Here is a 25,023-nt window from a genome sequence, read left to right on the forward strand (position 1 = left end):
CCCTCGCGCGCCGCTCGAGATGGCCGCTGCGGTGCGGCCGGGCGCGGAGCCGTGGAACCGCGTGAGGATCCCCCAGGCCGGGAACTGCAGCACGCTGACGGTGCGGGACCCCAGCGCCACCCTGGGTGAGTGAGGCCGGCGAGGAGGTCCTAGCGCGTCTGCCGGAGCCGGCCGGCGGGCTCACGTGTGGGACGGGGTGGGACTTCCTGAGCGCAGGGCACGCCGGGACGGGGCGCGCCGGGCGGAAGGTCCGGCCTGGGCTGTGTGGCGTGGGGATTGCTGGCAAGCGCCTGGGCTCCGCTGTGACCATGCTGGAACGGGAGAGCACGGCTAGTCCCGGCCCGGCATGTGTAGCCCCTAAATGCTGCGTGGATCCTGTACTGTCCCCAAGGATCGGGGCTGTCACCCAAGTACCGTGCACCGCGGCTTCGGACCTCCGGCTTGTCTCTAAAATATACATGGAGCTCGTTTTCCCCTGAACTGGGCGAGGAAGTTACTCTGGTCTCTCGGTTCTTCTCAAAGAAAAGAGAAATCCGAGATAGTTTGAGCAGTTTGTTTAGAAAGCAGGGACTCGCAAAGAGACGTGGGGGTAGGGTCTGTGTTGTGAGTTTTAATTTAGTTTATATTAGGATATATGATGTGGAGGTGTTGCCATATTCGTGGGATCCGGCGATTTGATTTACCCGCTCCCAAGTCACGGCCGGCTCTCGTTTGGAAAGTTCTTCCCATGATCCTTTAGAAAAGCCTGTTGGGTGGGCGGGACGAAAAGGTAGACCCATGTGTATGGCCAAACTGAAATGAGGTCGATTCTCAGGATTCACTTGGTAGAAGGCGAGAACCAACTTCTGCAAGTAATATGTTCTACAACTCCCCCTGGACTTAATGCTTTGCTACAACCCTGACCCCCCCCCCCAACGTAATAAAGTATTAAAACCTAAATATTATAACGAGGTGGGGGGGGTCTTTTGAATTGTGAGTTAATACCTGGGTGCCTTAGTTTTTAATAGAGCAAGAACAGCCTACCTGCAGCTTGAAGGATGTTTAATCACAAAGGGACGTTCAGACCGGGAGACACAGCTACCAAATGCGCTGTAGTTTTCATGGTTACATCCAACTTGTTGTTGTTTTTGTTTTTGAAGCTTTTGGTCCTATGACTGTCAGCTAGGACTTTTGTTATTTCTAAAACAGGTTTTATCCCACTCAAAAATGGGAATAAAAAATAGTACCAACTTCTTGGCCGTATTGGGGAAATGAAATGGTTGATACCACGAAGAATTTGTAACAGTGCCTGGTTTGACAGTCAAATGACAGTAGCTGTCATTACAGACAAATTTGGTAATTGTTAAGTACAACCTATCGAGTATTCTCACCCCTCTTCCCATCTATTTTTCCTACGCAGTTTTAAGTTCTTTCTAATTCCTCTCTAGTCACAATTTTAAAAACAGATTACTATGGGAAATTCACCAACTCTTCCTCATCACCCAGGTAGCTGATTTTATTTCTCCAGATAGGAGGACAGAGCTTTTCACTTAGAATGCTGTGTTTCCTCTCTGAGCCACCAGATGGCACCTGACACCTGCTTCCCAGCTGCTCATGTTTCCATTAGGAAACATTTGTATACCCACTCAGTTACATAATACAATTTCCAGTGGCCCTGGTGGTTTCTCTTTTTTGGATGTAGTTTCCCATTGATATCCATGGAGGATCGGCTCTAGGAATCCTTCCATATAAAGAAATGTGTACATGCTCGCGTCTGTATAACATGGTAGATAGTATTTGCAGTAGGACCTACACATACCTTTTTGTATACATTAACACTATATTGCTTATGAAATCCTATACAATGCGACTGCTATTGAAGTACATTACAGATGGAATTTTGGGGGACTATATTCAATGTGAGATTGGTTAAATACACAGATGGCACTCACAGGTAGGGGCTGAATGTATTATATATTCTTATCAAAATGTGGTATTCATGGGGCAGGAGAGATGGCTCAGTGGTTAAGAGCAGACTGCTCTTTCAGAGGTCCTGAGTTCAGTTCCCAGCAACCACAGGGTTGCTCGTAACCATCTGAAATGGGACCGGGTGCCCTCTTCTGGTGTGTTTTAAGACAGCTACAGTGTACTCATAAAATAAGTAAATCTTAAAAGAAAAAAAAAAAAAGTTGTATCCAAATACAGTTTGTTTGCCTTTGAAGGCTGTAATTGTATGCATGCTGTCTTGCTCACCTGTAGAACAAAGTGAGGGGTTTAGAGATAGATGGAACATGGCCAAGCTTTTTTATATTTGGGGTGTAAGTGTACACCAAATGATAGCGGTAAAAGTAGTATATTACTCATAGTCACGGTAAAAGGTGATGCAAAGACAGACACATGTTGATGTTTAACACATGTTCCCTTATTGATCACATGCCCTCATTTTTCCAATGTCTTTCTTAGAATCCATTTTTATAGTTGAGGCCAGTTTGTGTTTAGAGTTCTTTAAAGCAAATGAGGCAGAGTGTTTTAGCGTGTTTCTCATCCGGTGGGTGCAGTAAATGTAGGATTGCATACCGAGTCTTGTTTTAACTGTCTCTGCTTTAGATGTCTGTACTGCTGCTGTCATTAAAGGGTGCCACTTCGTCACACAGTCACTCAAGAGCCAGACCTTGGACGCGGAAGTCGATGTGTTATGCTCAGTTCTCTACAGCAATCACAACAGGCTGGGCCACCACAAGCCCCATTTGGCCCTCAGACAGGTGAGGGGGGGCTCCGTGCTCCACACATAGCCCGGTGCTGAGGGACATGAGGCTCACACTGCCACTTACTAGTTTGTTATTCATGCAAAGTTCATATATTATTTTGATTCTTCAGCCTCTAAGATACAATTACATTTTAGCTTTTTTGGTCTTTGATTTTTTTTCCAAAATCATTTCAAAAAGTAACTTATAATTGAGCATATTTCAAAGCTGGGTGTGGCGGTTCACGCCTTTAATCCCAGCACTTGGAGACAGAGGCAGGTGGTTTGAGACCAGCCTGATCTATGTAGTGAGTTCCAGCACAGCCAGGGCTATGTAGCCAGACCTTGTCTCAAATGAAACAGGCAAGCAAGCAAACAAAAAGGTGTATTTTGTTTCTTTCCAGTTTAATTTTCTCTATGTAACAGTGCTTTTGCCTAGTTCAAAAGTAAACTAATTTAAACCCTAAAATCTTAAAAAAGAAAACAGTTGTGGTTTAGGGTTGTGGCTTACTCCTTTGGAGTCAGAATCTTCAGCAGTGTGCTGTGTAAGTGGGTTTATGGTAAGCTGTGGTGCAGAATGGTTTCATGTACATTTTAGAGATTAAGGAAACACTGGGACTTTGAGCTCCAGGACTGTAACATGGCAGAGAGCTGCTGAAGCTGGCTTCTGCATGTACCGTTCGTTCATGTGGCCACTTAGGTAACAATACTGGTACCTAAGCTCATGGCGCTGGGCGCTGTGTGACACAGCCATCTTTCCAGTATTTACTTATGTTTCACAAAGTTCTCTGTTGACAGTGTGTTGGATCTACAGCTATGAAAAAGACAGAGTTTCTCACTGTACAGACGTACTCTTTCTGGTTAGCTATACTCCTACTGCTTAAGGCCCAAGAGATAAAGAGTCCCTTGTCAAAGAGGATCATGGTCTTTCCCTAAATTTTCTTCTAGGGCAGCTTTCACCCAGGTTTTTGAATCCAGGATCAAACTTGTTTACTAGCTTCCTTGCTGATGTTCCTTCTCTCCCTCCCTTCCCCGCCCCCAAATCATATTTCACTCAGTATTTTCTAAGTGTTACTGTCTTGGACTGTCAATAACTATCTCAAAAGATGGTGTCCAGACTTAAAAATTAAAAAGCCAGCCCCAGTGAATTTAAGGATCGAGCTATGCTGAAGTAGAACCCGTAAGTGTGATTTGGTTTATAGCAGTATATGTGTAGCTCTGAAAAGATAACGGCACTGACCAGTATCAATTCCCATCATCCTTTGACATGTTGGTGTAGTCCAGGGAGCGCCCATGGTGGGTGTTCCTGACAACTAGAGAATTCATAGTTTTTTTGTATTCTACATGGATTCCCACCCCCCTCTCCACGAGAACCTACTAACCCCTGTTCTAATATCTGGATTACACTTGTGAACAAAATGGACAAGTTTTCTTCTCCATGGGGAGTTTATATTATAGTTTGGAGAAAAGGACAGTCAATCATCCAGTCAGTCAATAACTGGTATACCAACTGGTAAGAAGTGCTATAAGGAAAAGCAGAGAAGGGGGATTGCAGTGTTAAATAAAGCATATCCATTTTAGCATTTAGTTAAGTACTTGATATATCTATCTTTATTACTAGAAATTGGAGTGTTTCATATAACATGTTATTGCCTAGCATATCTTGCACATAGTAGGTGTTCAGTGTAATTACTCTAAGTCACTTTCTTCATTTCTTGTGCTTATAGACTGTTGAAACTGAGTTAAGAATTTGCTTTCTTGTTTTACTAGGCTCACAGCTGTAAATATGCTCCCTCAACAGATTATAATGTTGAGACTTACATTCATTTTGGTTACTTTACAGCATCGAGTACATTTGGCATGTAGTAATTTTCTTAAATTGAGAAATTTGTTGGGTTGGTGAAATTGTTTTGGGATTTGGGTTTCCTTGGCCTTAAATGGGAAGGCCTTCTGTGGCTATTTCCATACCATGAAATGCTTTGCTTTTTGCATTCTTGGTCGTATCTGACACTGTTGTATATACACATACTAATTTGAGTTGCTCTTCCTCCTTCAGGTAGAACAGTGCTTAAAGCGTTTGAAACATATGAATTTGGAGGGCTCAATTGAAGACCTGTCCCAGTTGTTGTCTGCCAAGTAGGTGGTCCATTGCTCTGTCTGGAGCACCCTTTGGTGTTCTCTGCTTGGTGGTGAGATATAATCAACTATGCCAAGATGTACATGTTGCGTGTTAATGAGGGGAGCCTGTTGACTGATGGGAGGGTCACTGAAATGGGACTCACAGGTTGCAGTGAAAGAACAGTTGAGTGCTACTGGGCATAACCACCTCAGACTGAATACTGCTGCAGAAATGCTGTGTTTGGAAAATGACAGTCATGTCCTTTTCTGTGTATGTCAAGTGCAACTCAGCCTGGAGCTACGGAAAACCGCGTCATCCCCAGCCAGCCGGTGGTGGAGGTGGTGCTGATGAAGGTTTTGGGAGGCTGCAAGTTGTTACTGCGCTTGCTGGACTGCTGCTGCAAGGCATTTCTGTATCCTCGACTACGGGAACGCCTTCTCTTGAATGGAAGCTGTTTGGGTCTAGTTGGCTTCTGTTCAAATGCTGTGTTCTTAAGGCACTGTAACCTATGGGGATTCTCAAAGCTTTGCCTTTTGGCTCCTCTTCCAGCAATTGCTGTTGTGGCTGGAGCCAGGGACTCCGTGTCTCTACCAACAATGTATTCTAAGAGCTTGATCTTCAGAAATTCCTCCTCTCAGACACTAACTGTAACAATAGGAGCTCTAGTAGAATAGAGAGTTTTGCTTTTAGTGTAATGTGACTTTATTGCCATGTTAGGGCTTTAATATCTTCAAAGCTTTCTTATAAATTCTTTCATAATTGTAACTTACAAATCTTAAATTCCCTTGGTTTTATTTTTTCACCTTAACATATTCCTCAGGTTGACCGTGAAGCACTTAGGGCTAAAGGAATTCATTATTTTGAACCTTGTCATGGTTGGGCTGGTGAGCAGGTTATGGTATGTTCACATTCTGTATTCTGTTTCATCTTTATCCGACCCAAGTTTCTTGTTAGAGTTCACACAGTTTCGTTTCACACTGTTGCCCTGGGATCTGAAGGTGCAGCCTTCCCTTTCTTCCCATGACAGTTGATTTGCACATTGTTAGCTGCATAGTTATGCCAGGGGGCTTTTCTTCTGAAACCTCACCTTGACACTGAGTAGCTCAGAAAGTGATTTTCTAGGACGTAGGAACTATAATAATAGTAAATGATGATGGTGATGGTGGTGGTGATGTTGGCAGTAGTAATATTACTACTTTGAAAAAGCTGCTGTTCCTGGGCTGGCCCTATCTCGGTTCTTTCTGACAACTGGTTGTTAATTTTAATAGAAATAATACAATTTGACCTTCCTTGCATGCTTTAGACTTCTTTTCTGCCTGACACACTGCTGCTTTTGAGCCATATTTGGTTGCTAGGATTAACACTTATAATATTTATAAACTAAAAAAATCCAGTCGTTTCCTTGTGTGTGTTTGTGCATAAAGTGGTTTGATGGATAACTAGGCACAGAATTGGATCATTTTCTGATTTGAGTGTAGCAAAACAGTCAAAACAACAGAGACACACCCAGAAGATTCTTCCTACCTTCAAATATAAACCTTGCTTTGGTGTCTTAACCTAGATATCTTATTTGTATTGTTGATATCTTTTTGATCTGCTTATTTTTTATAATAATTTTTTTTTTAACATCTGGACTGAAGTTTGCCCTCTCTCCTCTTTCCCACTCCTAGTCCCCTATCCACTCCTCAAAAAAGGGCAGGCCTCCATGGCTAACAGCCAGCCATGGCATATCCAGTTACAGTAAGACTAGGCACCTCCTCCCTGTTATGGCCAGACCAGGCAACCCAGTAGGAGGAAAAGGTCCCAGTAAGGCAACAGTCAAAGACAGTCCCAGCTTCCACTGTTAAGAGTCTCCAGCTGTAGCATATGTGCAGAGGGCCTAGGTCAGTCCCAGGTAGGCTCCTGGTTGGCAGTTCAGTCTCTGAGTTGCTTCTCACAGAGTTTTCATGTGATGTCCTTGACCCCTCTGGCTCCTACAGGTCTTCCTCTACATCTGTTTCCATTAGTTTATTCTTTTTTTTGTTTTGTTTTGTTTTGTTTTTTAAGATTTATTTATTTATTTATTTATTTATTTATTTATTTATTTATTATATGTAAGTACACTGTAGCTGTCTTCAGACACTCCAGAAGAGGGTGTTACGGATGGTTGTGAGCCACCATGTGGTTGCTGGGATTTAAACTCAGGACCTTCAGAAGAGCAGTCAGGTGCTCTTACCCGCTGAGCCATCTCACCAGCCCCCATTAGTTTATTCTTATTCTTAATCAGAAGTAATAGTATTTGAATATCTATATCTATCTATCTAAAAACATAAAGAGCTTCTGTTTCTTTCTAGGGTTCTCCATAAAGGACTTTTGAGAAGGCTGATTTCCTTATATGAGCCATTGCTCAGATTGCATCAGGAGATCTCCAGCATTCATCCCATGCCTTACTTCAAAGATTTTGCCTTTCCTTCAGACATCACTGACTTTCTAGGCCCCTCTTACCTTGAAGTCTTTAAGGGAAAAACACCTGCAGCTTTTGCTACTAAAGGCGTAACAAAGTTGCTAAATAAACTGTTTTTAATGAGAGAGCAACTACCAAAGATGAATGAAGACACCTTAGATAGACTTTCCAAACCATCTGAACAAACGACAAGCAATCCACAGAGCAGTGTGGACCTGGGACAGCCAGTGAAAGCCTGTAAGAGGACCAAAAAAGGTGAGCACACACCTTTTTCTTATTTCCTTTAAATTGTGTTTATCTATTTCTGTCCGTCCTGTCTTAAATACATACTTATAAAATAAGCCTTTGAAAGCATGATACAGTCATGCATTGTGTAGAAAGAAACTCAGNACCTCACACTGGTTATGTTTAGGGAGGTGCGCGTGTTACCTGTTCTCACAGCTGTGCTTCCGGTTCCTTCCTGGGGCTTTGCTTCATTCTCTTCATTTCTTCTGTAGTAACTTGGCAGGAAGTGTCATAGTTAAGAATTTGTTGGAGGTTTGAAAGTAATGTGATTTTTTTCTGTCTTTTTGTTGTTGTTTTGTTTTGTTTTTTAATTCCACAGAAAAGCCATTGGGATTTGACGTGCAGGCTTTTTGCACAAGACTTGGAAACAGAGCGACTCAGGTCTGTCTGGTTTAACCTCATCGCTTTTTACTTCTGCCAAGTTTAGAGGAAGCTCCTCACTAAGGAGGGAGGTGGAGTTTGCTTGATGGTACTCTTAGTTCTTGGTGTGTGCTGCAGAGTGAAGGAGGTGGCTTTTTAATGGTCCTAGTTAGCCAGTTAGTGGAGTGTATTCAGAAGTGTATTTAATAGGCATTTCTCTGGAATCTCCAAGTAGCTATGGCCTACCGTAAGTATGGATGGTGAGCAGTTTAAGAGCATGGGCTTTGTACTTGCTGGAATGTTGGCACCGCTTCGTATTAGCTGTGTGTTCCCTCTCCTCTCTCTACCTCCCTTCTCTACACCGTGCACCTCTGAGTTTGGCTTGTACATGTAGTAGGTGGAGACTCATGTGTGGTAAGCATTTAACTGACAGCAGATGTCAGTAACAGTCATCAGTTTTGTTTTCTGTCTCATTTGTCATCAGGCATCAGTCCTTTAGGGGTTCAAGCTTTAACATGATACATTTTATTAGTGTCAGAAAACGGTTCCTGACTTATGACTTTATGCCTTTGCAGTACATCAGTGTCACCCATCCATCATCCAGGAGCCCCTTACCTTTTATTACCATTGTCTGGTTTCCAACCTTCATGGCTTATTTCTTCCATTTTATTTACTAACTCTTTATTCTAAGAACCCACACTTCTTTATTGACCTTTTTAACACAGATGGCAGTTTGCATTTTTATCTTGACTAATTCATGAGTCGAGGAGGAAAAATCATAGCAGATCTTTCAAGCACCTGGCAATCTTAAATGCTTTATGCACATTAACCACATAATCCTTAGAAAAGCTCTGTGAGAGAAACTCTTGCATTACTGCTTTCATATCTCAAGGAGGAAATCCGAGGCAGTCTCCAGAGGTACCCAGGCTCCATAGTGAAGTGATAGGCTTCAGGTTTGAATGCAAGGCTTCAGATCTGAATGCAGGCCGGGTGATTCCTTATTACAGCAGTCCCAGGACTGTGGTGTCTGTGGACCTCCCCACCTCTGTAGAGTTGGTCTGTAGGGGAGCTGGGCTGAATCCTCCTTATTCAAGAGTAATTGCTCCCATATTGTTAGTAATTGGCATTTACATACTCACCTATTTAGAGCAACTTAATCAATAAGTTAAATAAAATAAAATAAAATAATACTTAGTCTTTAATTTTGTAATTATTTCTTTAGGTTTCTGTTGGGTTTGAGAATATTTATTTATTTGGCAGGGTCTCACTATGCAGCCCTGGCTAGCCTGGAACTCACCATGCTAGACCAGCAGGCTGACATCATAAGAGACCAGTTTGCTTCTGCTTCCTGAGTGTTGGGGATAAAAGTGTGTGCCACCAAAATTTGGAAAGAAAGTTAACTTTCAATGGAGGATAGGTAGACTTGGTAGGTGGTATAGTTTCATAAAGTAGAAAAAACTAGTAAAATCCAAACTTGACTTGCTGTAGAAAAGACTAAGTAAACATGCTTTCTTAAAAGTGGAGCAAGGTAGGAGTGTTGCACACTTAATCATTTCACTGACGGGCTGCCAGGCCTGTCATGCTGGGCACTTCCAGGGTTCCGTCTTCATGGTTACAGTAACATTTATGACCCATCTTGAGGATTGTTCCTGGGGGAGATGGAAATAAGTGAAAAACAAATGTAGTCCAAGTCAGGCCTACTGGCATAGCCTTGTTATGTCTGCTACTCAGTAGGCTGAGGCAGGAGGATGGATGGCAAGTTCAAAGACTTTCTGAGCTAGACTGAGTTTAAATCAGCCTGGATAACTTGTTGAGGCCCAGTCTCAGAATTGAAAAACAAAACAAGATAAAACCCTTGAAAGGGCTGGGGATATAGGCTACTTGCCAAGTATTTACAAGGTCCTAAGTTCAGTCTTTAGTAAAGAAAATGAAGTGAAAAATAAAAATTACCTCCCTGAGAAGCAAACAAGGAAACAAGGTAGTTGTGTGATGTCATTGTGAAAGACTTGGGATCCCCACCCCATCATTTGACCCTGACTACTATTTAATCAGTTTGTGTGTGTGTGGGGTATGCTACATATGTGTGTTATAGTATTTATCTTGGGTTTCCTGTGTACACGTCATTAAAAGGCAGATAGGACTTGCCTCCATAGAAGTATAAAAAGAGGTAGTGTTAAGAGGTAGTGTTAGGAGAACGGATAAAAAGGAAAGGTTGATGGGTTAAAAGTGTCCTTAAAAAATTATTTTAATTTTTTTAATGGATCAGTTTTTCAAAACTCTTTTCCTTTATTTAGAAGTCACTACTATTTTCAATTTTTTTTTCTCACCTTTTTACACTTCAGGAGACCAACCGAGAGTTTAAGTATTCTCAATCCAAACTGAAGACAACCAAACTTCCCTCTCAGAGACTGAGAACTCACTGGGCTAACAATACTGTGCAAAGAATCCGAAAGACCAAGACGTTCACCCAACTTTCTGAAGAAATTGAAATGGCAATTGTGTGGTCCCGGAGGAAAAAGCTCAAGACTCAGGCCACCTATCTGGGCAACAAACTTCTTAAGAGTAATAGGCTTAGACATGTGGAATCTCAAGGCTATAGGTAATTACATTAGAAACTTACTTGCCCTTTTCAGTAAGAAAGCATATGCATTACGTCCTTTGTTTAAAATCTAACAGCCCTTGGGCTGCTAGAACAAGTCAAAGTACAGTTTCATGTGTTGCTAACAGTTATCTGGGCGGTTGTGTCAGGAGAAGAAAGTGAACTGACAGTTGTCTGGACTCCCTTCCACCATGTCATTCCCACTGGTTCATTTCAGAAAGCACTAAGATTGCCTGTGGTGTTCAAAGCCTGGGCAACAGCGTGGGGCAGCCTTAGTCCTCAGGGGCTCCTGGTGACCTTGTGGGAGGTGGCCTTCTGTAGACAGCAGCAGCACAACTGGCTGAGGGTGAGAGAGAAATGAGGTAGTGAGGCAAATGCCTAGATGGCTCGGGTGAGTTGTGACTGCAGGCTTGAGGGGGATGCGGAACAACTCACAGAGCACCTCACAGGGGTCAGCTGTCTTTGCTAGGTGACCCCGCTTCCTTTTAGTCCTTCCCTCTGTTCATTTCTTGCTATTACACGAGCTTAGCCAGAAGCAGATTCTGACACACCACAGAGCTTTTCCTTTGTGATGTTTTGCCATTTCCACTCTTGTTTACCTAGGAACAGATAGATGATCAGCATGAGGGGAAGGCTACGGTTCTGTGAGCAAGGTCACATCATTTGTGACCTTGTTAGACAGTTAATGGGAGTTACTTTGGGGCAAAATGGAAGCACATCTGCCTGCATCCTGAATCAGAGAGGGAATCAGGCTCTGGAAAAAATACTCTTAGGTTGAAACTCTCATTTCCTTATTTTTGTATGTTTGGGGTTATACGTATATACAGGCCTAGGACTTGTAATAAATTGTTTACTTTTGTGTTGGAAATTGGTGGAGACAGTTAAACGTGCTTGAGAACTTTTTAGTATCATAAGTTGAAAATTTTCTGTTTCGTCCTTTAGTTTGCCAAAGAAGCTACAGCGCATGAAAACATCTCTCTGCAACTGCCTTCTCCGAGGTTCTCGTACCAGCACTTCAAAGCATCCTCCCAGACAAAGAAGATCAAAGAATAAAGTTTTATCAAGACAAAGGAAACCACAGAGAAAGTTACAGTCAACTCTTTTAAAGGAAACCCAGCAGGTCCCTGAAGGGACTCTGAAGAACACTAGGGACAGCAGTGCTAAGAGGAGATGCTCTGGGACAGTTCAGGGGTCAGATGGAAATGCAAATGGAAAGCAGGTCTTGAGAAAACTTGCAAAGCCTGACCTAAAAACAAAGAAGATGGGGGTCCATGGGAATCTTACAGGGGGCAGTAGAAATGAATCTGGCTTTCTGGCAAAGAGACAGATGCACACACACAATGTGCCAGACACTGCTAAAGAGACAGATGACATTGATGATATTTTTGCTTTGATGGGAGTTTAGATGTACTGATGTGAAACTTCTGAGCAGATAGCAAGCTGGTCCAGTGTTCTGCTCCTTTAAGGGGTGTTGTTAAGATCTGGAAACACTGTTTAGGCTGAGAGCTGCTTCTGTGCAGTTTCCCACAGGAGTGCATTCAGGTCAATAAACATTCACAGCAGCCTTGTGTAAGCTAACCAGATGGTGAGTGTTTGGCTTAGACTGCAAGGTGTTAACTATGATGATCAGTCTGAGGAACACATCCTTCATAACTAAAACAAGTCAATTTCTCAATTAGATGATTCTAATGATCTACTGTGGAGTTAAAATCTGAGTAATTTCATAAAATCTTACATATCTGAAGGTAAACAGAACAAGGCTGGAGTAGCAGAGAAGCACCATAAAGGGTCACTTGGCCTCACTGACTGCACTCCCTTTTAAGGTTTTATATTCTGTGCGAGGGTGTTAGGCATGGTGCAGGAGGAGCTGAGAGTTATACATCTTGTTCCAAAGGCAAACAGGAAAAGACTGGCTTCCAGGCACCTAGGAGAAAGGGCTTAAAGCTCACACCCACAGTGACACACCTACTCCAACAAGGCAACATTTCCTAATGGTGCCAATTCCTTGGCCAAGCATATTCAAGCCACCACAGGTGGATTTCAGATTGTCAGGCATAGCATCATGTGTTTACCCATGGACTGAGCCATCCTGCTCAGGTCTTTCTTTTGAATAACAAATGTGAGTGTATGCTATGTTATTAAAAATGGATTATCAAAAGATTTTCCATTACTCAAATGCTTAAAACCATTATTTAATCTTCATTTTTGCCATTGTAACTCCTAAGGGGGTATATGAAAAGGCTTTTGGTGTTTTCCTATTTTTGTTTTTATGAAACATTGCAAAAAAGTAGCTAAGTGTATGCCAGGAATGTGGCCAATCATGAATTTGAAACCTGGCATCAATGCCATCACCTGATTCTTTGTACATACCTGTAAGCTGACTACTCCTGGAAATGACAGTCTAAGTTACAAAATGAACTGCTCTACCCATGAAAAAAGGTAATGTAGTCATGGAAGTCTGCTCAGCTCTGCAGGCCAGGAAGGGGCAGGAGGGGTAAGCTTAGGAGAAAACAGTGAGTCCTCCCCTTGCCCTCTCTAGTGACCAGCTGCCCAGTGACAGCACAGCCTAAGGCCGGCAAGCCTGAAACCTTAGGCACAGCTGGACACTTGCTTCAAAGGCCCGAGGGTGGGAGTGGCAGGATATGAATCTGGACTTTGCACACTCACTTCAACTAGAACACGGCTGCTTTCTGCTATGAAACTGACCATACTCATGAGGCTCAAAAAAAGCTACAAGTCTGAATATTTCTGATTTTGGGAGTCTTAGACTTGAGGCATTCTACAATTAAAGACTGCAGACAGTCCCAACTCTACCAAATTCTGTAATCTGAACCACTTCCAGTTCTTAGCTTTGCAGATAGGGACTGAAAGGAGCATTAGGTGTTCCAGTTTTAAATGCAGTGTATGAGAATTTGTGACCTTTCAAATCCTCTTGACACTGCTGTGTCGACCCCCTGGTGAGTAGGGCTGGACCTTGCCTTCTGCTCTTGCGACCTGTTTTGACATTTTAGAATGTGTGATCTGTGTGTATAGTGTATGTATACATGTATGAGCGTCTGAATCTCTGGGTGCTTGGGTATGTACAACTGGGAAGAGGTGTGTACCTGCCTCATCCTCTGGTCTCTGGGAATGGAACCCAGTGCCTCATATATGCCAGGCATTGCTTTACTACTGAACTACATTCCCATGCACTGGAAGCCCATGTCTTGAGAATGCTCAGAAAGCCCCTCAAGACCAAGCCCCAGTGCCTGTCTATGTGGTGGCCCAGCATGTTGGGCAAGCAGTTCCACTTCACTGCTCCTTTTTCTCATCACCTCAGCTGTCTGCTGCTGTGGGAAGCATAGACAGTTCTACTTTTGGCAGAAGGATGGCTTTGAATGTAACTATTTTGACATTTATGTTTTTCTTTGTGAAAAAAACAACTTTCTGCTAGTTAGGGTAAAATAATTCTATCAACTGTAGAACAATGGAAACGCTTACAACTGGGTTTTTAAAAAGCCACAGAGTTGTGGAGCCTTGCCACAGCTATAACCTCTAACAGCAGTCTCACTGTGAGATGCTAAGATATTTCATGAAGTCTTTATCAAATCTGCTTGTGTGAGCTGCAAGTCAAAGCTAATCTTCCCCTTCAGAATCTCTAGCACAAGGATTCTAAACCACTGCACTGACTTGTGAATTTCTTCACTTAAATCTAATTCCTGTTTATTTTTGCTGCTACTTTCAAGGTGGAGTGCCTTCTATGATAAAAGCCTGTAACTTCTGCTGTATTGTGTGGTTGTTTTGGGTTTGTAAACATGCAGCTGTCCTCAGTATAACTTGTGAGCTTTCATAGCTAAGGTGCTGATAGTCACCACGGAGGTGAGGAAGCATAAAGTGGTTTTCCCAAGGACACTCGATGTAGAACCTGAACCCTGGACTCTGATGATCAAGCCTGTGTTTTACTCTCATGACTGGTGCTTCCTTGGTCTGGCAAGTTTTGACAATTTTTTTTTTCATATTCAAATAAATACTAGAAGAAGAGTTATAAGCATATAATCATTTCCTTTCTTCTTACAATGCATGCTTTACAGAAGGCACTCCCCTCCTTTACCTAGTTAACATTTACAGAATTAAAGACAGTAGACATTTATAAGAGAAAAACCTAATTTATCCAACCTCTCTATAGAAGCAGGGTCTCACTTCATGGCTTTGTATATGCTCTGGGACTTGTCAGTTAAAATAGAAAAGCCAGCTAGCATCTGTCCTAATGAACAATATGATTTAATTATTCGTAACCCTTACCCCCAACACATTTGTTCTTGCGTCAGGGTAATGCAGGTCTTAATGCCGAATCTCCTTCAAGTTGAGATGCACAATATTTAAAACAATATTGGCATTCTTCTAGGTGTTTAACTCCAGTTGTCATGAAGAACTCTGAACATCATCTACTCTGGGAGCATTTACTTAAGACTTCCTGTTATATCTGCTATAAAGCATTTCAACAGATGGACTCCAGAGTAGGTTACTGCACTGTGAAAAGAAAAGAAAACTTGATTTTCTTCTTTACCTCAGAGGTTGCAACAGATCTCAATTCAAGTAATAGAAAGCACAAAGTTTTTTTCTTCATATAAACTCCTATGATTTCATGTAGGAGGGCAATGCTTTAGTTTGTTATCTGGCTTCTCTTTTGTCAGTGTCATGCATATTCTAAACTGTGATGATCAGCACTATGTGACCCATTTCTTTAGGGATACTAAGTGTTGTATCACATCTTCCCTTTCATCTGTTCTCCAGAGTAGGCCTTGAGATGATTAGTGTGGTCTTTGTGATAAAAGTTCAACCACCTTGAAATATTTCTAAGTTAAAAAATCATCACACACTGTGACTTACATGTATCTGTTTCCATCCATACGGAAGTCAGTGGACCACCTATTTCTCAGGTGTGAATCCACCCTGGCTTATAAGGACAACGTCTGCCCTGGAGGGCACCAGTTCTGATAGCAAGTGCAGCCCTGTAGATTTTCTGGCCAAAACTACCTTGCTGAAAACAGCCTTATGATGCCTTTTACAACTGAACTAAGCAGATACGACTTAGAGGAAAGATCCAAGTTTGATGGTTCATATACTAACTGGCACTCTGTACTCACGTGCTATGGTTCTGTTAACCCACAGTTCTGTCCTGAGAGTCAGTTCTCATCTGTTTGCGAATTTATTCTAAAAAAATACAGAAGCAACTGGACTACCTACTTACATATTTTCCCCATATCTATAAAACATACCAATCATAATATTAATCTGTACGGAGACTTCAGTTACACTTTTCTATCGTGTTGGGCCAGAGTTTGTGCATGGAAATCATCACTTAGTTATTATCTATAAGTTCAAAGTCAAACCTTTCTAGACTAAATGTCTCTATGAGTATATTCTTATAAATGACTGCTGTGGAGACCCTCTGCGGGTCCTGGCCACATGTGGTAAATATGCATGACAGCAGTAATTCCAGGAACATGTGTAAAAAGGCAAATGTCCTTAAAAAAATACCAGAAATTCAATAAAGTGGATCTTAAGCCTAAGCTTGCCACTTCGGACTTACAGGATATTCTGTATTTAAAGTGTATATCAACCACAATACATAATCCTTCTAGTGACATTTCCCAGTGAGAAAATGAAACAAGCTGCTTTAAAACATGTAGTCTCTAACAGAAGTCTATAGATGTTACACAAAGACAAGGCTAAGGCCCACGCTCTTGCCACGTCACACACCTCTCTGTAACTCCGTCTCTCACTTGTAACCGTCCATGAGAAACAGGCATGTTTACTGTGAAGGTCAATGAAGCATGCTGTATGTAGTAACCACTCCCCCATGTCTGCTCACACAGATACAGCTCTGGCTGTTAGGTTCGCTCTGACACGTGTATGCCTTTGGTGGATGGTTTGTGTGCAAAGCACAGCAGTGTGAAGCTAAGAGTCATCAGTCCCTTGGGAACTCTGTAATTCCACCGTTGTCACTCACACACCTACTAACTTTCCCGGGGCACATACATCATGCTGTCAGTTCAAACAAGGCTTATAGAACTAAAATTTACATTGTTTCAGCATAGCTATATATTAACTGTGATTTGCTAGTTTAACTTTGTGTACTTTTTAAACCCGTTTTATTTCATACTGTACAGTTAAATGGCTGTCTTCTCTGACAAAGCTGAGGGTCCTGGGAGGAGTTAGGACTTTATGTCCACCTCCAGACTTCCATTGCTCTTGTAGGATAAAGGCAAAGGAACAGGACAGACCTCAATGGAGGGGACCAGAGAAGAGTGTTGTGTAGGATTAAGGAGGGGATGCTGAAAGGCACATTCGTAATCTCAATTTCAACAGAGCTAGACTGATTTGACTAAAATGGGTGCTCAGGGGACAGTTTCACCTACAACAGTGACTTGGTTTCTTCTTTTCTCACAAATTACCACAGTGCCTTCCACAAATAAGTCAAAGCAAGGAAACCAGAGATTGATTCTCCAGCTGTCTCAGCACACAGTACTACTTACTGTACCCAAGATTCATAACAGAAGGAAAAACCCATTTGTCATGAAACCACATCAGAGTCCCCAAATTTACCAGCTCAGAAAATACCCTCTGACTAGCTTAATTCAAAGTTGAAACATTTTTTCTTCTTTATAAAAGCCAATATTACATTTTAAAATAAATAATGATTTATTATTATCATCATCATTTATTAAAGGAGAGGGTCCTACTCTGTAGTCAAGGTTGGTCTTGAACTCAGCTCTACAGTCTTCAAAGAAAACTTTTCTAGTAAGTTTACAGGTAAACTTTGATTTGTTATGGCCTGAATGAGCTTTTTACCATAAAGATAAGTAGTTTTCTTCCAAATTGAGGAGATGGGCTTGTTTCCCAGCCTGCTGGCCTGAGCTGTCTCAGATCCCACAGGTGATGGGAGAGAACTGACTCCAAAGGTGCTCTGTCCTCCTAGCACCGTACCTTATGCGTGTGCCTGAGACACAGTAGGGACGTAAGGAAAGACTGGTTTGAAAAGTACAGTTTCTATCTCTGCCATGGGCTAGGGTTGAGCTAGGTTGAAGCAGAAAGAGAGGGAAGGACCTATAAGGAAGAGCCAGCTTGAAAAAAGACTAAAGTACTAGCAGATGACTGAAAACTCATAGCGGAACAGGTGTCCACGTGGCACCTCCTCCAGGAGCGCTCACTCCATAACGAAGCCTTTTAGTAGGCAATGTTATTAGAGCAATCTGATTCTCACCTTATAGGAAACAACTGAGGAAAACAGCCTTGTGTCTGCGTGTTAACAAACTTCTGAATCTGGAGCACTTGTTTTAAAAGATACCCCTTGGAAGATTTGTCGATTTTTGTTAATATCATCTAAAGGAAAATAATTTAAGTATTAGAAATAAAATTTAACAGTATAGCCTTACACATTTTAACTAGTCTTTCAGTTAGGTTGAGTTGGTTCACATAAAACTTTCAATTTCTACTTACTCTTTCATCTATAAAGTAAAAACAAGCCATAAATAATTTGCTTTGATGAAATGAGCTAATCTATATCACATATAAAGTGTACAGCGTGTGTCCGCTACTTAACAATGCATTTACTACATTTGACATATCTTGGACTTTATCTAAAGATCAGTGAGGATCACTGAGCAACATTTATTACTGATAACAGCTCTTTCATGTGATTACAATATATCTTATAGTCTATGATATTTAAATTAATTTATCTTGGTTGAGTCAAATAAAGCTGCCATTATGAAACAATTTTGGAACCAAAAAGTTCAATTTTACATGTAATACCCTAAAGGAAAAATTAGAAATTGGGTTATTTGCTGGGCACATCTGCTATAGTTGTATTTTCTGTAAATCCAGAATGTTATTTATCCAACTACAAAGTAGTAGCAGAAGGTCAAAACATGAGTAATTACAAATTAAAGAAAGAGTGAAATTTCAATCTGTCAGGTTTTCCTGGGGAATATCAAACACACACACACACTGACTTGAGGGTAGTAGTGATGCCCGGTACCATGCTGAGTAACTCAACTATAACTCCACTAGGCTAAAATACAAAGTTATCCTTTGGACTGTTTTTCCCCCGTCTTGGGTACTTTTCCAAAGAAGAAAATAATATTTCCTTCAGTTTAACTTCAGCTAAACTGAAGGGAATATATGATTTCACAAAATGATGTGTACGATACTAAGCCAGAAATACTATTAATGCACAGCCAGCTTTATAATGTTCAGTCATTTTTATACCAATCTCTTGATGCATTATAACAGTGTCCCTAATACTTCATAGGGCTCCTGCAAATCCCAAGAATTTCATAATTTCGAGACATTGACAGATGTGGCTGATGAGGCACATGGGTTTGTTCATGTGAAACTTCTCTGCTTCAGTTTAGTGGTTTCTGACATTTTTTGAAAAATCAATGATAGTAATTGGGTTCCTCACTTTTTACAGAAAGGAACTGTAAGTCTTAGTTTATCTGGAAGTATTACAAAGCAAAATTAATGTGGATATTAACCTACCAATCTGCATTTTAGTGTGGCATTATTTTATGCTAGCAGGGAAAAAAAAAACCTAGTGAGATATTCCTGAAATAATTTTTTTCTTCAAGACAGGGTTTCTCTGTGTAGCCCTGGCTGTCCTGGAACTCACTCTGTGGACCAGGCTGGCCTCGAACTCAGAAATCTGCCTGCCTCTGCCTCCCAAGTGCTGCGATTAAAGGCATGCGCCACTTCGCCCGGCTCTGAAATAAAATTTTAAAGATAATTTTAAAATTTTATTTTTATTTCATGTTCATTGGTATTTTGCCTGCATGAATGTCTGTGTGAGAGTGTCGGAACGCCTGGAGCTGGAGGTATAAGCTGTCATATGGTGCTGGAATTGAACCAGGGTTCCCCGGAACAACAGCTCCTGCACTTAACTACTAAGCCATCACTCCAGCCCAGAATTTTATTTTTCTAAGAATATAAAAATTCTACTTGTGTGTATTGTGCTTGGATCTTCTACATTCTTTGAACATTTTTGTTTTGTAAAAGTTCTGCTATAGAAATTTTGGTTGCATAGGCTGCTGTTCAGAGTTAACAGAACAAATGTTTGTGTTGCCATGAAAACATCATGGATGTTAGGGCATCTAAGAACACTAAATGAACAGCTTAAAAACTGTGACTGTCACTTTAAAAGCTTGGGGTGGAGGGATGGCTCCTTCAGAGGCCCTGAGTAGTTCAGTTTCCATCACCCAGTGGGTGGCTCACAATCTCCTGTAACTCTAGCTTTAGAGAAATCTGTTCCCTCTTCTGGCCTTCACAGGTTTCCCCGTACATGTGGCATATGCAGATGCACATGTAGATACACACTCCATACATTCAAAAGCTTAAAACTGAAAGAAAGAAAATATGAAAGTGTCACAGAACTTTTATGTGTGAGATGTATGCTTGTGTGTATAAGTGTGCTTGTGTGTACATGTGTACGTGTCAGCCTGTGGAGGCCAGAGAAGGACATGTGTCTATTCTATCACTTGGCTTTTTCCTTTGAGCCTGGGCCCCTCACTGAATCTGGAGCTAAGTTGGTAGCCAGCAAGCTGAGTGGTCTTCTTGTCTCCAACCTCTTTAGCACCGGGGTTACAGGCGTATATACACTGTCACACAGCTCTTTATGTGGGTGCTAAAGATTAGAACTTATGGCCTCATGCTGTGTAGCAAGCGTTCTTACCCATGGACCCATCGCCCCAGCCACTCCGTTAGCTTCTGAGGAAATACCTGCTCATTACTAACAAGTATATTTGTATATTCAAATGTATATCAAACTGACTTTTAACTGCCACCAGGAGTCTAAGGAAGCACTTACCACATAAGGCAATGCAAATTCTTCACACATTTCTATGGCAATAGTGTCTAACTTTGTAATTCCAACAGCACTATCCACTAATAAAAATGTTCTCTTCAAACTGTAAGAATAGAAAGAAAGTTAATGGCAATGTAGGATATACTCATTCATCTGTCTCTCTCATAATAGGAACTTCATCCTGTAGTCTACTAGGACTTAATGTAGTTATCGTACTTCAATAACTAAATCTGTCAAATACCAGTTTATTTCAATAAGAACATATTAAACTGAGACTTGACACAAATATAAATGAGACCCCCTCCTGTAAGACCTTACAATGTCTAATGGAAAAAGGAGACAAAAATCAAATTATTACAATTTTTTTAAAGATTTATTTTATTTATATGAGTACTCTGTGGCTGTCTTCAGACACACCAAAAGAGGGCATCAGATCGCATACACATATTTGTGAGCCATATTTGCTGGTAATTGAACTCAGAACCTCTAGAAGAGCAGTCAGCACTCTTAACTGCTGAGTCATCTCTCTGACCCAAATTATTATAATTTTTAATATTAGTTTTATTTTGCATCATTTATATGTAAAGCTGTAAATAAAATGTTTATATACACATATATTTTTATATATACATATATATTTTTTCAAATTTGTGATGCTGAGCTCAAATCCAGAGCTTTTTAACAAGTTAGGCAAGTACTTTATTACTGAGCTACATCCCTAGTCCTTTTTTAATGATTACTTTTTTACACTTCAGAAGCCTAACATTATTTTCCTCTAGATTGTGTGTTCTTGAAACATATTATTGCTTGATTATGTATGGAGACCAAAGAATATATATAACATTTTCAGAGTCTATGATGATTGAATAGATAAGAGTTTACTGAATTTTACTTAAATCAATTAGCTAACAATTTTCATTTTCAAAATCAGCCAGCTAAGAGCTTGTTTAGTGGACGAACTAGCTGTAGAATACTCTTTACAGTTTCAGCTTGGTAAAATAATTGAAGTTAAGACTTCCCTGAGCTAGGCAGAAGCTAAACAGGCAGTATATACCCTGGTTCTCAGTATTGTAGATTTGTACAAGGATGAAGTGTACCTATAAGTAAGGCGTTTAATAAATCTGAAGTGTCTGGCATTTGTAATATCCCCTTGATTTTAAAAGGTGTTTTGGGACTAAATGTATAACAATGGTAAGAAAAAAAAAATTTCCTTACTTATTTCGTTCTTTTAGATAAGTCTCTACCATGTCAACAAAGTCTTCAGGTGCTCTATAGCCATACCCTGGCATGTCCACCAATGTAAAATGTTTTCCAACTTTGAAAAAATTCATTTTCTTTGTGTGCCCCTGATAAAATAAATGAAAAAAAAAAAAAGCTGGCTTAAAATAGATTCTTTATTTCATGCCTAGAAATGTTCATGAACCTAAGTATTCAATCAACAAAAACTTATTAAAAGTTGAAGTATATATTCTGAACTACTATGAATACAAGGGGAAAAAAAAGGTGGAGAGAAGTGGCCACCAATGATTAAATCATAATTAAATCTCAATTTTCAAAAAAATATGCTTAGCTTAAAAACTTTATATTTCATAGTAGAAATACACAGACAAAATATTTTAGGATCTTTCCTATTTTGCTGCCTATGAAAACTACCCAAATTAAGGCTATGTTTGCCATCAGCCAATTCCCTGATGATCAATGTATACAGAGGAATGACTTAGAGTGCTGATCAAGCATTTATCCTATCACATAGATTCTTATAACACCCAGATCCAATGTCTGACATTCATCCTCTGCAGACTAGTGTTTAGGTAAACCAAGATGTTTTGCATGTGCAGTTTAGTGTCCTCATAAATAATTTTTAAAGATTTATGTACAACCTCACAATTACAACAGTGAAGTTAAAATTGATGCAAAGATAACACAACATGGCTACTTGCGCTTTTGCATTCATGAAACACTAAAGAATCAGAAAAGGAAAGACAGACAAAACTAAAGTCAACTGTTTTATATAAAATTATATCAAAGGTGAAAACTTTTTATAAATGATGATTAAGTTCTTGGTTAATGTCTTCGTCTATCTGTTAGAAAGTGATTTTAGAATTGTGTATTTGAGAATGAAAAAAATACACCTTCTCTATCATTCTCTTTTGTTTTTTGTTTTGTTTTGGAGACAGGGTTTCTCTGTATAGCCCTGGCTGTCTCTAATACAAGAGTGAGATTCATTCTATCTAGAATTCACCGTTTAGCTGGCTTATGTGGTGGGTAAGAAGAGGGGTGAAGAACGGAATCTCTGTGATGAAACCAGAGACTCTACTCCATGAAGTGGGAAGGAGAAAGCTAGCTTTGTGAAAGGGCTTAAACTTTCATGGGTGAAACAGTGAGGGCCACAGCTGGTGGAAGTGTTTTGTCAGACAGACACTAAGGTAAGTGGGGCCAGCGGTGAGATTTCAGCAAGGGTTCTTTTAGGTACCACTGGACTGCATCATTGAAAAGGCAGTATAAGGAGGAGGGGATAGCAGAAGGTCAGAGGAGCAGTTATCTGTGAAGAAAGGCACAGAGTGCTCTTGGGTAAAAGAATACACACATCTGGAATATACATAAGAATATAGAGGACAAAGCAACTTCAACCCTTTTTTTTTCCTACAACCAATGTAGAACTAGACACTCATTATTAGAAGAAAACAGAAAACGGCAATAAAGTACTTATCTTGTCAACTAAGGAAAAATTTAGACAAAGAACGCTTTCCTTTAGACATTGGCAAGACTACTAAAATCAATTCAGCTATACTCTTTCTTTCTTTTTTTCAGAAAATACACAGGCACTAATGATGTCTTACCTTATTAAACGGTTTTTTTTTTTTTTTATCTCTTCTCTAGGAATTTAGCAATTATGATCTCTTGCATCTGCCAATACTTAGGTCTCATTTTATAAATTCAGGATATACCCAGCATACCGGTTTTTTTGAGATCCTGACTTCTACATCGGGCGCCAGGGAAAATAAGGCCTTTATCAAAGAGGATTTTCCAACATTGCTTCGGCCTATGAAACACACCTAGTATGAGAGGGAGGAGGGGAGAATGGAGTACTTAGTATTCTCAGAACTGAACAGTGGTTTATTTATTACATGTTGTATCTTCGGGATTGGAGAGAGATGGCTCTGTGGTTAGGTCCGCTTGCTGCCTGAGGACTGTAGTTCAAGTCCCAGCCAGCATGTATGGCTGCTCCCAACTGCCTGAAACTCCCGTTCCAACGGGCTCTGATGTCCTTCTCTGGCCTCTGAAGGCAACAGGCACGTGGTGCACAGACATGCATGCAGGCAAAACACATATAAACTAAAATAAATATTAAAAAAGCACGGGCTGCTCTTCCGGAACACCAGAGTTGGATTCCCAGCACCCACACTGCGGCTCACTGCGGTCCTCCACGGGCACCGCATGCAGCGATGCATCCACACGGAGTGTTTTCTTTTGCTGTTACAAGCTCTCTCGCTGGTGACAGGAAATGAGCACAGGCGGACTCAGGCTCTCGCACCTACAGTAGAACCGGGCGGTCAACCTCACCTCCGGCTGCCGCAGACTCGGGGCGTGGTCGAGGCGGACGGCGGAGCTGAGGTACTCGATGCGGTTCCGGGCGGTGGCCTCGAAGATGCTCTCCGCCCTCCCGATGTCCTCCAGGCTCGGGTCGAAGAGTCTCTGTTCGATAAGGCCAGGCCCCGAGTCCGCGACGAGGTGCTGCCCCAGTTCCCGCAGCGGGTACACCACCTTCGTTAGCTGTTTCTGTGGCAGCCTTAGCACTTCTGCGAAGGCAGGGGACGTGCTGTAAATCCGGGGCCAAGGCCCCAGTGCTGGCGCTATCTCAAGGAGCTTTTCCATCCTATGACTCAACCTAGCCGCTGCCATTTTCCTCTCCCAGAATCCTCGCGACTGGATTTTATCATAGGGTCTGGACAGCGCAAGAGAGAACGCTCGCTGCCGCGGCGCCTGCTGGGAATTGTAGTTTTCTAGGGCCTCCTCGCCTGCTCAAGCGCCTAACCACCTCCAGACAGAAAGGGGGAAACCCCAGGACTTTCTTTAACACCTTGGCTTTATCAACTATGTATCAGATTTGTGTGTTCGGGTCTTCAGCGGTTTCCAGATGTGAAAAACCTACCTTGTTCTGTGATCTTTGAGTCTCAAGGGAAGAAGCCATAGTGACAAACTCTAGTGGATTCCAAGCCCGCTTTGCCTTCTGTTTCCGGTCGTTTTATCGTTGATTGACATTTATCATAAGTTCACGTCACCGAGAAAAACACGTTTTCAAAATTAAATAAGTTGGTGAGAAATGTGGTTGGAACTGTAACTCGTTTTCAGAGAAGGGACTGTATGTATCTCTTTGACCGGCACTGCGTTGGAGCTGCAGTTGAGAACAGACAAAGATCCATAAACCATAAACAGAGAATTGGGAACAACAGGAGTCCTTTGAAGTCCCAAAATAGACACCCCCACCTCCAACACAGCCATACCTTCTAATCCTACAAGGCCCCACCTTCTAACCCTTTCCAAACAGTTCCCCAAACTCGGGAGCAAGTATTCAAACATATTAGCTCATGGGAGCCATTCTCATTTAAACCACCACAAGCATTTAATCACTCTGTGCCCTGTTACTCCA

The 25,023-nt window shown here is 41.3% G+C and overlaps 2 protein-coding genes across 3 annotated transcripts; one reads left to right on the plus strand and one right to left on the minus strand.

The window, feature by feature from the left end:
• On the plus strand, window positions 1-14,585 carry Nepro (nucleolus and neural progenitor protein). 2 transcript variants are annotated; one of them, XM_021209734.2, is made up of 9 exons: window positions 1-125; window positions 2,587-2,741; window positions 4,779-4,858; window positions 5,122-5,253; window positions 5,662-5,739; window positions 7,175-7,539; window positions 7,889-7,950; window positions 10,272-10,528; window positions 11,471-14,585. In XM_021209734.2, the coding sequence occupies exons 1-9, from the start codon at window positions 20-22 to the stop codon at window positions 11,931-11,933; spliced, it is 1,698 nt and encodes a 565-aa protein (XP_021065393.1). In that variant the 5' UTR covers window positions 1-19; the 3' UTR covers window positions 11,934-14,585. The 2 variants fall into 2 exon arrangements, with proteins under 2 accessions (XP_021065393.1, XP_029400317.1); XM_029544457.1 differs by lacking the exons at window positions 1-125; window positions 4,779-4,858; window positions 5,122-5,253; window positions 5,662-5,739 and adding an exon at window positions 671-851.
• On the minus strand, window positions 14,555-24,295 carry Gtpbp8 (GTP binding protein 8 (putative)). The gene is made up of 6 exons (XM_021209565.1): window positions 23,937-24,295; window positions 23,330-23,428; window positions 21,588-21,718; window positions 20,376-20,475; window positions 17,775-17,893; window positions 14,555-15,037 (listed from the first exon to the last, which is right to left on the minus strand). Exons 1-6 carry the CDS (start codon window positions 24,273-24,275, stop codon window positions 14,968-14,970), a joined length of 858 nt encoding a protein of 285 aa, XP_021065224.1. The 5' UTR covers window positions 24,276-24,295; the 3' UTR covers window positions 14,555-14,967.
• Window positions 24,296-25,023: the final 728 nt, after the last annotated feature.

Source organism: Mus pahari, chromosome 12, assembly GCF_900095145.1.
Source record: "Mus pahari chromosome 12, PAHARI_EIJ_v1.1, whole genome shotgun sequence".
Classification (NCBI taxonomy): Eukaryota; Metazoa; Chordata; class Mammalia; order Rodentia; family Muridae; genus Mus; species Mus pahari.